Genomic DNA, 16,878 nt, shown 5'->3' on the forward strand with positions numbered 1-16,878 from the left:
TCAAACTGATTTAGAAATTGGTTTAAAATTGAACTGATTTCAAAAAATTGATTATGAACTGAATTGATTTTTAATCAATTTTAAATTAGTTTTAATAGTCGAACCAGTTTCGAACTAGTTTTTCAAATAAAAAAAGATATTCAAGTGAAAATCAATTCGATTAGTCGAACTGATTTTGTAAAAACAATTCGGTTAATTGAATTGGTTTTATAAAATAATTTATTCTGTTTTTTTAACTAATTTGAAAAAAAAATTAATTTGATTTAGGTTTGGTTATAATTTGATTGAATGAGAATCGGTTTTTTTCCCACTCCTACTTACCCATCATAATTAGTTATTAGTTATGCAGATGTGATATTTATTGTTATTATTATAAGTTCATTACTCATTGTGATATTTAAAAGATCCCACAGAAAAAGAAGAAAAAAAAAGCACATGTGTAAATTATAGGACTCAGCGTTTTGTTTCTTATGGCATACCAAAGAGACATTATGACGTGTCTGTTTAAATATATTTATTGCTTTGCAATGTGATGTTAAGTAAAGGTTGAAGTCACAACACTATGGTAGTTTTGTTAAGGATAGTTTCTTTATAACACATCTTTGCAAAGAAACAATTCCTAACAAAACTAACGAAGAGATTGCAAGCGGATTTGGCAGTTTGCACTAAATGTTCAAGAGTTTTATTCTTGTCCGTTTATTCTTTTGAATAAAAAGTTACTTATAAAAATACAGGTGTGCATTTTCTTTTTCTAACAAGACGTGCATTTTTTGCTAAAACAGCTTAAACTTATTAAAAGTTATCGTTAACATGATATGGGAATCTCTTCGGCCAATCTTTACAATATTTACGTATTTAGTTATTTTTCCGCTTTAGTTAATGTCACGAGTTAGTATGTTATTCCCCAGATAATTTAAAACAAGGCAGATAAAATTTTAAATGCTTTGTTCATACTATGAGTAAAATAAAAAGGAAACAAAAAGAGTGATAGCAATACAAGAGAAATAGATTGGAGCAGATATATTATCTGGATGGATGAATAGAAATAAAAAAAAAGTAGAAAAATTTCTCTTCACTTGTTTTTTTTTTACAATTACTGTAGTTTTTTCTTCTTCTATGAAATTCTGAGGTATTTTTATAAGTTTCAACCTTTTGATATGAGACTAATTCTTAATGTTGAGTTTGGTCATACTTAAAATTGTTTAAATGAATTAAAAAAAATTGGAAGAATTAAATGTCATGTGAAAATTATTTTTAGACAAATTAGAAAATTGACTCTATTATTTTTTTCTTATGATAAAATTGTTAATTATTTTAAAGTTTTGTTATAATTTTTTTTAAGAAATTTAAAAATAAAAAGATAAATGTAAATTTTAATATATTAGTTTTTAATCATAAAACTGATATTTATTTATGTTACAATTTTTTTTATAAAAAAGATATACAAAATTTTTCCTATATTAGTTTCTTAACCATCAAATTTGTATTTATTAGTTTATGTTACAAAAAATATATTTAATTTTGTTTAAAAACAACTGTAAACGATACTTCAAAGCATAAAACTAATGCCAACGAGCAAATTTCCGTTCCATTTGACGGGTATAACGATGGAAAACAATTGTTTTGTCCCACATTATTATTTTTTCCTTTTCATTTGCGGGCCAACCAAAGTAACCAAAATTCCTATTTTTACTCTCTTTCACTCCTCAATTCATTCCTTTCAAATCATCTACAGCAAACATAGTGTAAAGCTCATTGTAGAAGAATCCTCATATATGCGAAGTATTGTGCATATTAATCGCTAAACGTGGGCACAGTGAAGAGTATATGAGTTTTCATTGACTAAGACCCGTATAAGATTTGGTGAAAATATTCAGCATGAGTGCCCTAGGGGCTAGGGGTATCAAAATACCTCTACTTCTCAATTGAGGACGACAAGCTATGATGCCTTCATGGAACGCCATCCCTAATTAATAAAAAGAGGGGGAAAAAACAAAGAAAGTAAGAAATAACAAGGGATAAGAAGAAAAAAAATTGTTAAAAACGCATAATCAAGCACATAGTACAAAGCACTAGGTGCTACACTTTAGTTAGGAATACGGTAGTTTATACTTTATAGCATTATTCTCCCTCAAAGAATCAGGTGTCTAGGTCAAGTGTAACACTCCTATGTTGGTGTAACCGCTTTTGTGTTTGGACGATTGAAATTGTCGCACAAACCTTATCTAACCACCCTTTCAAACCAAGCAAGCAAAACATCTATGACCAAATGAGAACTATAATTGTGACAGTGTGACCATTTGTTGCGACTCTTATTTCTTATTAAGGGTTCAATAGATATGCTTCCCTACCAGTAAAAATCAGATGACTCTCAAAGGCTTGGTATCACTTGTCATCAATTTAATTGGCCTAGCTGAGGGAACAAGGAACAATGATGCCCCCCCTTTACCTTGTTACATGCTATCTAGCCATATACAAAATAACAAGCAACAATCATCTGAATCAGCATCAGCATCCAATTTTAATGAGGATAGTTGGTGTTGTGTGTGCTTGTCAAGGTTAAAGGCCAAAGATGAAATCCGTGTCCTTCCTTGCTCGCACAAATTCCATAAGATTTGTGTAAATAAATGGCTTAAGGGTCGCCACAAGACGTGTCCACTTTGCCGTTTCTCAATGGGAGCCGAGGAGAAGTCTCATCGTGCCGAAATGTTCACTGAAGAGATGTTAATATGGTTTTCTTCTTTCCATGTAGCTGGTATGTAATGATCTAAGTTTCACCAGTGAATCTATTTGTAGTTTTCTACAAGCAGAGCCTTGCTTTGCTTTCAAGTTTTGTTTAAGGCTTGTGAATCTGATTTCGTGCAAGCTGAAACAAATTGTTATGGCTTATCATGCCTGCTATATATGAATGAAAATGTCGATGTTCATAAGGGGAAATGATTGACATTGCCACTTTCTTTTACCTTATTGTGGGATCGATTCTCTTCGATATACTATGTCTTCTGTACATATAAGAGAATCTATCCCCCAATATTTGATCATGAATTGCATAATAGGCAATAATAAGTTAATATTCAATATACGATGTCCATTTCTGAACCTTGATATATTTATAGAAAACTTCCTGAGGCCATTTCATTGAGCATGATGCTTTCTATTTTCAGCAGATACATCCTAAATTTCTTTCTTCAGAAGTGAGAGATCTTCAGAGGCGAATATTCTCTAGTTATTGTAAGCAATTGCATTCACTTTAAGCACACACTTCAATCTCTCTGGTTCCTCAAAAGTTTCATATAATATGCCAAAATGCTCTGTCCATAGTGACATTTTGTAATTATAAATCTGCAGGAACAAAAACCACCTAATTCAATAAATCAAATACCCCATGGCATATTGGCACATAAGAGATACGAGGTTCATATACCAAAGCAATTGCATTCTTTAAGAAGCATCGATCAATTTTCTCCCAACAGACACGTCACTAAAGGATACTGTAGTTAGATACATAGTTGAAAAGTCAAACTTGCTATGGTTTTTATTTGGTTACTTATATCCATGATATCATTAGTAGGAGATAATGGTGATTTCCAGAATATCTAATAATTTCTTATAAAATGATAATAATGGTTGGATAATCAAAGCTCTCAAAATAAAATTATTCATATCCACAAAGAATCATGAGAATACAATAAAGATGACATTGTATTAAAAATAATAATAAACACAACGTGGTTTGACACCTCTTGTTTACGTTCATGAAACTATATCAAAAAGATATTTTCAATATCACAAGAATGATTAACTTACCTCTCAAATAGTGTATCACTCTACAAACTCGAGTAGCTCACTCAATGGTTACAAGAAATGATAACATTCACACAAAGATATTTTTCTTTCGACAAAGTGACTTTGTTTCACAATCTATCTTCTCACACACTCCCTCTTTATGTATTGTTTCTCCAGTAAATCTCTTATCTATTTAAAGTGAAGATTGCTACCAACTATAATAAATAAGTTATCTTGAAAGTTGAAACAAAAATAACTTCTAATATACCCATTCAATTAAGGTTTATCTAGTAAAATATAATCTTTCACTTTACATTTAAGTCACCTAAATTTTAGTAATAAAAATTCAATTCCCAATATGTATGCACCTTATCTTTTGGCTTAAAACTCTAGCGTAAGATATTATCTAACACACTATTTATTATTAATTAAAATTGATTGAAAATTATATTAACTTGTAGATCTTATTTCTTGTTTAATAAGTTTCACACTATCACTCATGATTATATGATTTCTAATAAACTTTAACCAATAACCAAGTGTGTGTTAGACTATTTTTTGTTTGTACTCCTCTTTGATATATCTATAAAACGTAGTAATTTTTGGATAAGATATGTGATTTTTAGCTCATTATTAGTGTGCTCATGTTGTAAAATTACATATCACGTGCGGCTGGACAAAAAGAGATTTATAATTAGAAAAACTGCTGCAAGAATTAAAGATTATGCAGCAATACAAACCTGACCATAATAGATGATAGATCTTTGGTTGATATTAACAGATCACTATAACATACTCTCATCATCCATGACAACGATCACCCCCTGAACATGCCCATAAATTATAAATTGGCGATATTTATAAATTATAATTCTCCAGAGACCTTAAATAAAAATATAATCACAAACCATTCTTGATCAGTGTCTACTGTGTAAGAGAAGTATTTCAAAAGTGAAGATAAAATGTTGATATTATAGAAACACGAATAGACAGACAAATAATCAAAGAGGAAAAAAGTCAACAGTTGGATGGATTGCGAAAATATCTTCTATAGTCCGCATGCTAACGAAGAAAAAGCCATCCTCAATCTCAGAGCTATCAAAGTTGATTAAAAAGTAAATATTAACTAATGTGGATGCCATCTTCATATAATCTTGGTACAGCTAATTTAACGATTGTATACGTTAGAGCCTTCTGCTAATACCCAATGTCAAATTGTCAAGTGAAAAAGAAAGCTTTGAAAAAGCAAAACAAAAAATGTATTCCGTTGCCGGGAATCGAACCCGGGTCTCCTGGGTGAAAGCCAGATATCCTAACCGCTGGACGACAACGGATTTTTATTAATGTTACATTTTTCAATTTAATTATAACTTTTAAGATAGTCACTACTTGATAAATTATGCTTCTTTAGCAAATTTATGCGACCATGTAATTATAAGGCATACATCTGTAACTTATTTACAATAATTTTATCTTTTATCTTACAAAATATTGCGTTAAAAGTCTTTAATTAGATTAAAATTTTTACCCCATTTATTTTCAAATCATTAAAGCACAATACTGATGATGTGTCATCTAATAATGTTACTTAAAAAAAGTTAATGTGTCATTTTTTTTCTTTCTCATTTTGCAAATGGTGTTAATTATGAGAAATAATTTTAAAAGCAAATGACTTAAGTGTTTCTAATTCTCTTCTTTTATATCTTATTTCTTGTTTCTTTATTTTTTTTTTCTCAGGTCCATATAGGATATAAATGTCCTTAGTAGTGAGATAAAATTTATGGAGGAAAAAGTTACTTTTACTTTATAACTTTTAACGAATATTAAAATGAAATGAAACAACGAGTGGAAGAAAAAGACCTATGCAAATATAGCAAAAGTAACAAAGAAATGAAAAGAAAAGTTCGGATGGGGCGTAGAGGAAGTCGGTTAGTTCGAGGAAAATATAAGCATACAGAAAATAATGCTTGCTTGGAGAATCATATCATATTAGAATAACAAACGATTCATTGCTGGCAATACTCAAACAATGGAGCAAGTTTAATTACGAGGCATGGTTTAATTGGCAACTTGTTCTTTAAGTGAATGGAATTTATCTATAGTGCAAAGTTTAATTGAACTCATCGATGACACCTGATGATTAAAGGCATCAGATTTAATTTCTTATAGTAGAAATTATCCTCGCATTTGACTGAATGCAAGGAGTATAATTTAGGAGAGGAAAATGATAGATAGCTTTTCGATTAACCATGTTTCTGTCTTAATTTTTTTCTTTCAAATTTCACTTTTTATCCTTATACTGATTGATGACAGATATTATGTGTATTTTTTTAGTAAATTATATTTTTAGCATATCAGAGAATTTTACATTCAACATTTTTTTCTTCCAGAATTTGATGTTAACTGTGATATATAGCTTAGAAGAATGAGCACAGTTGGCGTGAGGGAACCTAGTGGGCCTGGGTTGATGGTGTGGTAAAGGATCTATATGCACGTGAATAAATTGCCTTTTGGAAAAGCTATTATGTTATCTGAGACATTGATAATTGGCAGCACCCCTGATCTACGTGAATAAATTAGCTAGTCTGAGGACATTCCCACGTGTGGAAGAACGTATTCATCCACTCTTGGGTGGACAACACTTGAGTCACAAATGAAGATATATATTTAGATAAAAGAATGGAGAGGAAAAAAACAAAACGTCTTTTAGGCCCCTCCCAAACACAACCACAAATTGAACTGCATCAAAGAAAAAGGCCCAGCCAGCAAATTATGAAGGAGCTGAATCTGATGATTCCAAGGGACCGCAAAGCAATGGAAATTATGTTCCAAATAGCAACTTATCCGTTACATACATCTTGCAACGGAAATTATGCTCCACCACCTATTTTTTGTTTGACCAACACCTGGAATTAACTTTAGAATTTATTTTTCTACTATTTACACTTTTTATCTGATATCATATATACCTCCTATGATAAACTGCTTAAAAGTAAAAGCAAATAAAACTAAAGTTTTAAGTCTACTATTCAACCAACAAAAAGTTATTTATTATTAATTTTTTTTAAGGTAAAAAAAAATTATATATGTCAACTAAAAAGTCTCATATATCACTATTTTTTTTTTAAATTTTAAAGTAAAAGAAAATCTCTCAATTTTTATTTAAAACATTAACGCCTTTAGTAGTTACACTAATAAATAATTAAATATTATTAAAATTTGATTTTAAAAGCAAATATTGTAAATATATCAATCTTATTATATATATGAAAACCACAAATTAGATGATAAGATAATCTCTTTATTATAATAATATCAATATATTCTAATTAAACTCTGAATGCTATATATTTTAATATAGAATTTATAAAAAAATTGAATATATATTATAATTTAAAAATGATTTTATTAAAATGAGTTTCACTCAATTCAAAAGCAAATGGGCTCCATATTAACAATAATCATGGTTGGTCTTCAAGTAGCATGACACTAGGGCTCCCTCAATGTCATTAGTGGATCAGACTCTATGCTAACTCTTCAAATACTCGGTCTTTATCCATATGCTTCAAGCATATGTATTGTGAGGGGAACCAAAGCCCTGACTTCTTGGCAAAGCTTGGCTCTTGATCAAAGTATTCAACTCCAGATCCCAGAATCTTCCCCTTCCCGGTTGAGGCAGCTTCTGTTAGCATATGCTTGCAGAACTCCCTTTACTAGGAATTTGCTTGTTTTCCTCTTTGTTCTTTTGTTCAGTTGTTCGTTGTTTAAAAAAAATTAACAATAATTAACAAAAAAATTAAAATTTTAAAATAAGGACTAGCGTAATACGAAATGGGTTAATAATTAGTTTTTATATTAAAGTATTAAAAATAATAAATTAATACATTATAATCTTAATTACTATTTCTAGCGACCTTCGAAAATATTTTTAAAAAATAAAATAAGTTCATTTATTAGTATAATAATAAACTGATGAGATAAAAGATAAATAAAAATAAATAATAGATTTTACCAAAATATTTTTTAAAAAAAATCTGTCACTATATTATTGACCTATTGGTATAAAATAAATATCTACAAACTTTATTAATTATTAATATCTAACAAAAAATCTAAATAATTATTTTTGGTAAAATCTCTCCTCCAATTACAATTTTTTTCTATCCCTCTAAATTTTGTTTGAAATAACCAAGTTCAATTCTACTAGCTAGACCAAACATTTTAGTTATAATATAGTGTATAGATTAAAATAGTGTTTCCATATCATTACTTATAATAAAAATATATAAGTGAAGCAATCTTAGGTATGGTAGCTAGCCAAGGTAAGAATGGATAGTTTCTTTTGAAGGAAAAAGAATGGATAGTTCACCAAACAGACAGCTTACTTTCCGCATGAAGAAAGTTCAGTGATAAAGAAGAAAATTGCAATACAAGACGTCAAATTCAAAACTAGTTAGGAGGACAATACCATATAAAGACCCATCAAAATAAGTTCCTATGGTTGAGGTCCCCCGCAGGGAACGCAAAAGCACATATATTCTTCTTCTTCCTTCTCATTATCTCATAAATACATTCCCCCAAATCACTGTCTAACGTATTTATTTTATAAAGGGAGGATTTCAACGTGGAAGGGTCACGACCACGAATCCAGAAATGCACCAAAACCCATTACATCATCATCATTCAAAAGGGTAAACCGGAGATTCAGGGGCATGTGATCGAGCGTTGACACTAAATAGTAAATAGAGACTCCTCAAAATGGAGCCGTAGATGCTCGATATAGGGTGGTGCCCTTCTTCTTTTGCTCACTGGATGCGGCTTCACACAACTGCAATCACATAGTAATAGTATAGGGATAATCCCCTAAAATCAATTAATCACCACCTTCCACATATCAAAGCATATTTGTATATAGTTACTGTTACTAAGAGGATGAACAACTACTGTTATCGTTGCGGGATAACAACAACACAAGTTATTTTATGTTTATACTGTTTTTTCTAGATATTTCCTTACTCCTTTTCAAAAATACAAATATTCTCTTATTATAGTTTTTGTTATTTTACCTCTCTTCCTAATATTATTCATCTTCATCTAGTTGCATTCTTCTCTCTTTTCTCGCCTTCTTTTTTTTTTCAGAGATCACATGTATCTTTTAGGGGCACATGCTTGAGCAGAGGAGAAACATTATGGACAGTAAATTCTCTCAAAGAAGCTACATATTCGATAACTAAATTCAAAATTACTAGTTAAACTAAAATAATATTATGTTAATTGCTTCACATGATATGATATCCTTTTACTTTTCTGCTTAATATATAGGAATGTAATTTCTCTAATCATAATTAAACTATACCTGTTGTTGCTGTCTTTTGAGCCTTGCATTCTCTTCCTTTAAGTGCTCCACTTCAAGCTCCAGTTCATTCGTGTAAGCCTGAAGAATCGAAAAAGGGGAGACGTGTTAAACATTGTTTTTTTATAAAATAAAAAAATAACGAAAATGATATAAACTGCATAACGTAATCTATACGTTCCACTCAGCAACAGTGATGTTTTTTTTTTATTAATAATTTTTTTGTTTTCCACGGGTAATATTGTTTGGAGACTATCTTGCTCACACACACGTCGAACATTAAAGATGACTAGTCCTTCGACTATAACAATGTGGTTTGTTATGTTGTTACTATGGCTGTGCAAATTAATTCGGTATAAAAATCGAATTCATCTGACTTTAAATTATTTTAATCGGTTTAATTTTATATTTAAATAATTAAATTGGTTTGAAAATCAATTTAAAACAAAACTGATTCAAAAAATTAATTCTAAATCAAATTAATTTTTAATCCATTATAAATTAGTTCTAAGAATTGAATGAATTTCAAATTAATTTTCAAACTATTTGTTTAAATAAAAAAATGTGTAAGAAAAAATAAAATATTAATTTTTTGTTGAATTAATTAAATTTAAATCGGTAGTTGTAATGATAGAAATAATATAATAATATAGGAGGGTGAAAAGAATTAGGAAGTAGCGAGATATATAATATTCCTGTTTTCTAGCACGAGATCGTGCGGCGGACTCGCGATTCTTGATCATGCGCTTATTTCTTCTGTCGGCAGCAGGAGGTTGAGCAGAAGTTTTGTTGGAGGGTGGAGGGTGTTGGGAGGAGGGCTGAGATTGGAAATGGAAGTGAGGGAGAGAGAAACCAGTTTCTGAAGAAGCAGAGGAAAGTATGATGTTTGGTGAGTCTATGGTGGTCAAGTCTTGAAACACGTTTATGTCTTTCCACACCTCTTCCATGGAGGCCAAGAAAGAAGGGGGGCACTCAACTTGTGTTCTTACACTATGCTTTCTTGCTTGCTTAATATTTTCCAGTCCTCTCTGCACTTTGTGTGAGTGGTCATATCGGACTCTCCACACGTGACACGCGCGGGACTCTCAATTAAACCCTAAGCTCACTCTCCTCCCATCCTCCTTAAATTATACGCTAATATTTTTTTATTTTTAAATAAATGCTAACTTTCATTCTAAAAATAAATAAATATTAACTACTATTCTTAGATCATTCGTTGAAAAATTAAAAATACAAGTATTTTTATTAGGATATGAAAAATTAGAATGTTCATTTTTTTTTTTTACATTTTCTTAAAACATCTTCAATGAAAGAATTCATTTTTTATTTTTGGATCGCTTTTTGTTATTTTTCCTTTAGTGGTAGAGTCCAATTTAGATTTTTGGATTTTACTTGTAAAAAATAAAAAATAAAAATCTTTTCTCTCAAATGACATTAAAAAATAAATTTTTTTACAAAAATCAAGTTATTGAAATTTCTTTTCATGAAATTCAACCTTCAACATGAAAAACTCTTAAAGCAAAAATAATAGTAGACTTGATGGACATAACTTAATTGAATAATCCTTATTAAAGATGTTCTTATGATCTTCAAAGTAAATATTTTATCCATTTAGTTCATAAAAAAATGTCTAAGAATACTTATTAACAAAACCATTATTTTAAACATCAATCAGTACCTCTCATTTATCTTTATTTCCATATTCTTATTATATCATACTTAATCCTTTTCTCTATGTATTGCATAGGAGTTTGAAGTGTCCATTAAACTTTTATGTTAAAGCAAACTCAAATTCACATTTGTTTCGCACATACTCCTTTAACTCCTAATTAAAATACCTAAGTTAAAAGTGATATTTATTCTTTTTTATAAGACTCAATTCATATTATATTTAACATTAATTGTCTTTAAACTAGATTGTCTCCAATTAATGGTACTGATAAACAATTAACTAGAAGAGTGAGAAGTGTTTGTAAAAAAAAAAGGAAAAAAGATATTAATGACATAAATAGTTTTAAAAGAATATAAATTTAACATAAATTTATTTATATCAATTAAATTAATATTTTTTTATAATCTTGATTAGTTAAATAATTAAGTCTTATAAATAATAACGAATAAAATATCTAAACATGGCTGGATTAATGTGGTGGTAGGGAGGTCAATGTCATGGCAACATACATGTTATCATGAGATGCCATGTGATTAATTTGTGTTAAAAAATTAATAACAAACAAACGGTGGATCAGTATTACTAAATTATAAAAAAAAAAAGTGAATAAACAAATGTGCAATAATTTTTTTGTATAGACCAAAATTACACGATAACAATATAGATCAAAATTGAATTTAAGACTTGTTTAAATAATCAACTGCTTAACCTTTAATCATGTCATCAATAAAGTTTTGGAACGCTTAATTAATTATAGATCCCAATTTCACATTTTAATTGTTTATTTTGGTTGTGCAGATCCGCAAAGCCACAGAAAGGACAAAGCAGGAATCACAATGGGTTAATGTGGGTAATTTGTAGGATTATAGTGTGTTAAGTCATTGATTTACAATGAGTTCAGCCTTTGATGATTTGTTTTAATTACAGAGTCCTTAGTAACTTTAATGGGATCGAGACAGAACAAACAAAATGCAGGAATTATAATGTGTCCTTGATTTTGTTTTTTCTATTTCTAAATTAATATATTTAGTTTTTGTATTTTTCAAAATAAGTAATTTTAAGATATGATATTTATGTGAAAAAATATTAAATAAAATGAAAAAATAAAAAATCTATTAAGAGAAATTAAACTCATGACCTTTTTATTAATAGACTAGACAATAAATCATTAACCCACTTTGTTTGTTTAGTTAATTGTATTATAATTATTTTTTATGTATTATTAATCAAGAGAATTTTTTTTTCAAATGATCAAAATTTATAAATATTTAATATATAAATATTTTGAATTTTATTTTATATCATTTTATATCTTTTTACTTTGAATAGCTTACATATTTTTATTTTTTTTTACCAATTTTTAATTTATTTTTTCATAAATTAACATGTAATTTACTTATATATATATATATATATATATATATATATTAAATTTATTTTAATATACCAGTTATTTTTATTCTAATTATTTACGTAAAATAAAAAAATATTTACAGATTAAATACTTTTTAATTTATAAATTTTGATAATTTGAAAAAATTAATAACTATTAACTAATGATACATGAAAAATAATTTTAATATAATTAACTAAACAAAATAAATATTTTATTGAATTTTCTATGAATAATTTAATGTAAATAATTAGAGTAAAAATAATCTATTTATTAAAATCAATTAAAAAAATTCATGTAAATAATTTACATACTAATTTATGAAATTTAATTAAATATTGGTAAAATATAAAAATGTAAAATATTCAAAATAAAAATATATAGAATGATATAAAATTAAATTGAAAAGATTTATATGTAAAATATTTATAAATATTTATAAATTTTGATAATTTTTTTAAAAAATTAATAAATATAGATTAATGATACATAAAAAATGATAATATAATTAACTAAATAAAATAAATGTATTAATTTTTTATTGTCTTATCTATAAATAAAGACTAATAAGTTCAATATTTATTAAGACATTTTTTATTTTTCATTTTTTTTTCACGTAAACATAACTGATAGAAGGATTAAAATTAAGTATTATTTAAAATAGAATAATTAAATATTTTTATTTAAAAATAAGAAGACTAAAATTATAGATTTAAAATTGTAGAAGGATTGAAATTGTAATATAGCCTTTTTTAAAAAAACATTTTTTGGGTACGTGTTAAAGATAATCTTATATCATAAGCTATTGCCTCTAATAAAATATATTTTTTAGCAATAGAGCTAAGCAAATGAAGTTTTTCATCATGCATCTCGTCTTTTGGTATGAATAATTGATAATTAGCAATTGTCTCAATTGACAATTTATTTGAGGCAATCGTCTTTTGGTTTCACATTTCGTTGCCAGTTAAGAACTGGTTGAGTGAGAAACAATTATTTTACTGTTTGTGCGTTATAAACAAATAGCTTATAAAAATGAATTTTAAATAAATTAATGAGCGGATAAAATTGATAAAGAAGAAAAGTTCGTAATTGATTAATAAGTAGTCTATAAAAACAAGTTATAAACTACTAAAATAAGTTAATGTATTAAAAAAATTTAATTTGATCAAAATAATTTATAAATTAATAAAAAAATCATAAAGTAGTCAAAAGGAGTTTTATAAACTCTCCAAAAAGCCTGCACAGAATTTTGTAATATATATTTTGTATGGAGCTCTTTGTCGCAGTTCTCAGATGATAAAAACGTACACTTAGCCCTAGCACGATTTGTACGAATCTGTTTAAATCAACTTTCGAAAAAAATAAAAGAAAGGCTAATGTTAATCCACTTGTTGAGCCACGAGAAGAGCCGCTCCATAATGTTTTAAGGACACGCTGATTTGACACGTGCATCAGTTGCCAAAGTACATAAAAAAATTACACTGTCCAAACTTGCTGGATCCACCTATTCAGATTTCAGACTCATTCAAGATATATTTGTTTTTGGATTATCAACTTGTTAATCCGGTTTCTTCCTCTTGGGAAATCATGAACTCAGATCCTGTTTGAATGGATGTAAGTTTTCAGAGTTACAAATTTAAAAATTAAATCCGTTTGGTACATTTACTTTCTAGCTTAAGCACCCTTTAGTTCAAGCGGCTCAATGAGAGATGCAACTGCAATGCACTGAAATGGAAGTTGTTATTATAATTGTGACATTTATTGTATTTTTTTATAATTATAACTACGTTTTTTCAATACAAATGTAAAGACAGCAAAGAAAATGAAAAAAACAAAAATTGCATTTATAGGTTATTTAGCAACCGAAAAAATCCACAATACATCGTCACTAGCAAAATGAAAGATTAAAAACAAAGAGCAAATACGCAAGAATTATCAAGATTGGGCAAATTCAATTTGAAAAATGTGGACATTGTTGTCAAGGCATTCTGGAATGTAAGTGGATTACCATATTTATATTCTCGTGTAATACTATAAAAGTAAATGTAGTAACGTTTTAAACTTTAAAGAAAATAATTTGTTTTGTTATTATTTTTAAATACTAAAGTGATATTATATTAACATTTAAAAGAATTATAATAATAAAAATAAATTCTAATAATAATATATTGACATTTAACAATATAAAATAATATTAAATTACAATTTAGTGTTATTATAATTTTTAAAATAATTATTATAAAAGTTAATACACTTATCATAAATGATGATTTAATGTTATATAGTAAATAATTTTTTTCTGAAAAAAATATTTGAAAAACAAAAATATGACAACAAATTAAATATGTGAGTATAAATAAGATTATTTAAAAAAAATAACTATTTTCTTAACAACTTTTTTATGTAATTTATTTTTATCTAGACAAGAAACTTAATTTGTGTTCCATGTTGAAACAAAACATTAGTTTGAGCCTAGCTTGTCAACTTAGAACTGGACAGGTGTCTACTTTTAGTCTGTGTGAATATCTTCCACATCACACAATGTTGGGCAACAACTCCACGTGAAACATAATCCTTTCTTTGCACTTGAGGACCCACTCACTTTTGCTTTAACCAGTCATTGTTCTTAGCTTGTTCCCACCTCATTTTCCCGTAAAAGTATCTCTATCCTCATGTCATCTTGTACCTACTACTACTTACTCCTAACTAGTCCTTCTTTTTTGCTTTCTTCTTCCCCCCTCACATACCATTTTTCACCCATCTTTTCCATATGAAGAGGAGACACAAATTCCTTTAAATATCCCTCCCTATTTTTTCTTCCTTACTTGGTACGCCTAAAATCAAACCAAATCGTGCGACATTTTTATTTCCCTTTCTACTAACGTTTGTGATTACCAAATTTATTAAGCAATAGTTGAAAATTAGAGACTGCCCAGAATGATGATCGCTACTCGCTAGAAGGATATGCATAGCTAGCAGTTTTTCCTATGCCTAGAAGAAGTTTCAATAATGCATACTAACGAAAACTTTCACATCATAGATGGTTTGATTGATGGAGACCCATCAAGCTAGCTAGCACTATAATGTACAGGCGTTCAGAATCAATATCAATTAAAGATAGACACAGTCTTATTTTTTAGAAAAATAATATATTTTATTTTAAAGATATATTGTAATATGTTAATTAATTTTTATAATATAAAAAACATGGATTTAAAGTAAGTTTGTTTTTTTTTTACTTTTAATATTTGAATTAAAGGACGTAACATGCTCGGTTCTTTTGAAACAAAAATAAATTTACACATTTTTTATTATTATTTTTGGTACATTAGCTAGAATTAGAATCAAATCTTTTGTCACAGCCCATATAATGGATTTTTGTCAGCTAGCACAGACAATGTGGTATTCTCCAGTGGTGTAAAAAGTCCAATTGGATAGTAACTGTTGGATCCTTGATTAGCTGGGTGAAGTGAACAGAGTATATATAGGAAGCCCTAGGGCATGGGCATGGGCATAGAGTCCAACGTGGTTGGAAACAAAGAAGCAAAGCAGAGTGGTACTCCAAAAGGACCATGTCTAGGAAGACCAACACTTGGCCAAGCCGAAGCACCATTCAATTCAAATGCACGTTTGCACACTCCCACTTCTATCAACCTTTTTCCACGCTAACAGTTTTTACGTGGCAGTGTAGTATAAAGGGAAATGGTATCTGGCTTTTCTCCCTTTTCTTTTCTTTATTTTTTTTTCTTTTTTAAGGATACTCAACTCAATAATGGCATATCCCCACATTTCGACACGCGTAAAGGCATAAGCAAAGGATTTGGAACAATTATGTTCCGTGGTTAGTTTTTCATCAACTATTTAATCATTTTCGCGAGGAAAGTAATAAAAAGGAAAGAAGAACTCATCCTCTATCTTTTATCACTTAGAAGCCATTTGAGATGAAAATCTCATGCAAATTTTGAATGACAGAAAAAAGTGAAAAATATTTTTGAAAAATCTTTTCCAATCTTCAATTATGTATGGAAAGAGAGAAATAAAATAATTATAATTTTAGGTATTCACTTAATCTTGTTAAATATAGATGTGTTTTTTCTAATATCCAAGACTCTTTATTTTGGAGGTGTACATGATACATGGGCTCCGAGTAGACATGGCAAGAAAACCCGTACTCGTGGGTATCGCCTGAATCCGTTCCGATTTTGATGGGTAATATCTGAGTTGACCGGACATGGGTTCGGGTTCGGATTTTCCCCGATAACCAAAAGTCGGGTACGGGTATGGGATTACTAGACTCGTCCCGACCCCGAATCCGAACCCGCCTCGCCACTTAAAATCTTTAAAATTTTTGCATAATTTAATCAAAGACATAAAAATTTTATTACTAGTTAATTTTATTTTAAATTTTTTACATAATTTAATATTATTTTCTTAACTATTTTTGTAGACACACGCACTATAATAAATTTATTGATATATAAGTAGTTAAAAATAAAATATTTAACAATCAATTTATTTTTTGTAAAATCAAATTTTTAATATTTTTTTTACAAAAAAAAATATTTTTCTAATTTGGATGGTGGATGGGACGGGGTCGGGGATACCTGATACCCGACGGGTACGGATATGAGACAATAAATTTAAACCCGCGGGTTATCGGGTATCGGGTACGAA

At 28.6% G+C, this 16,878-nt stretch overlaps 2 protein-coding genes and 1 non-coding gene across 3 annotated transcripts; 1 reads left to right on the top strand and 2 right to left on the bottom strand.

Moving 5' to 3' along the window:
- The first annotated feature begins 2,307 nt into the window (after positions 1 to 2,307).
- Positions 2,308 to 2,937, top strand: LOC100527665 (RING/U-box superfamily protein). Its single transcript, NM_001248737.3, has one exon. It carries the CDS (start codon positions 2,365 to 2,367, stop codon positions 2,761 to 2,763), a length of 399 nt encoding a protein of 132 aa, NP_001235666.2. The 5' UTR covers positions 2,308 to 2,364; the 3' UTR covers positions 2,764 to 2,937.
- A 2,111-nt stretch (positions 2,938 to 5,048) lies between these two features.
- Positions 5,049 to 5,120, bottom strand: TRNAE-UUC (transfer RNA glutamic acid (anticodon UUC)). Its single transcript has one exon. It is a non-coding gene; the product is annotated as a tRNA-Glu (tRNA).
- Positions 5,121 to 8,158: 3,038 nt separating this feature from the next.
- Positions 8,159 to 10,236, bottom strand: LOC102665574 (protein FD). The gene is made up of 3 exons (XM_006590669.4): positions 9,835 to 10,236; positions 9,143 to 9,220; positions 8,159 to 8,614 (listed from the first exon to the last, which is right to left on the bottom strand). The coding sequence occupies exons 1-3, from the start codon at positions 10,084 to 10,086 to the stop codon at positions 8,540 to 8,542; spliced, it is 405 nt and encodes a 134-aa protein (XP_006590732.1). The 5' UTR covers positions 10,087 to 10,236; the 3' UTR covers positions 8,159 to 8,539.
- Between the last annotated feature and the right edge of the window lie 6,642 nt (positions 10,237 to 16,878).

Source organism: Glycine max, chromosome 11 (assembly GCF_000004515.6).
Source record: "Glycine max cultivar Williams 82 chromosome 11, Glycine_max_v4.0, whole genome shotgun sequence".
Lineage (NCBI taxonomy): Eukaryota > Viridiplantae > Streptophyta > Magnoliopsida > Fabales > Fabaceae > Glycine > Glycine max.

Excerpts from the sequence above, each read along its gene's own strand:
- LOC100527665 (NM_001248737.3), top strand. The coding sequence starts at position 2,365 with ATGACTCTCAAAGGCTTGGTATCACTTGTCATCAATTTAATTGGCCTA.
- LOC102665574 (XM_006590669.4), bottom strand. The coding sequence starts at position 10,086 with ATGGAAGAGGTGTGGAAAGACATAAACGTGTTTCAAGACTTGACCACC. Across the intron at positions 9,221-9,834 it reads GATCTCGTGCTAGAAAACAG|GCTTACACGAATGAACTGGA; the intron begins GAATATTATATA and ends TCGATTCTTCAG. Across the intron at positions 8,615-9,142 it reads TCAAAAGACAGCAACAACAG|TTGTGTGAAGCCGCATCCAG; the intron begins GTATAGTTTAAT and ends ATGTGATTGCAG.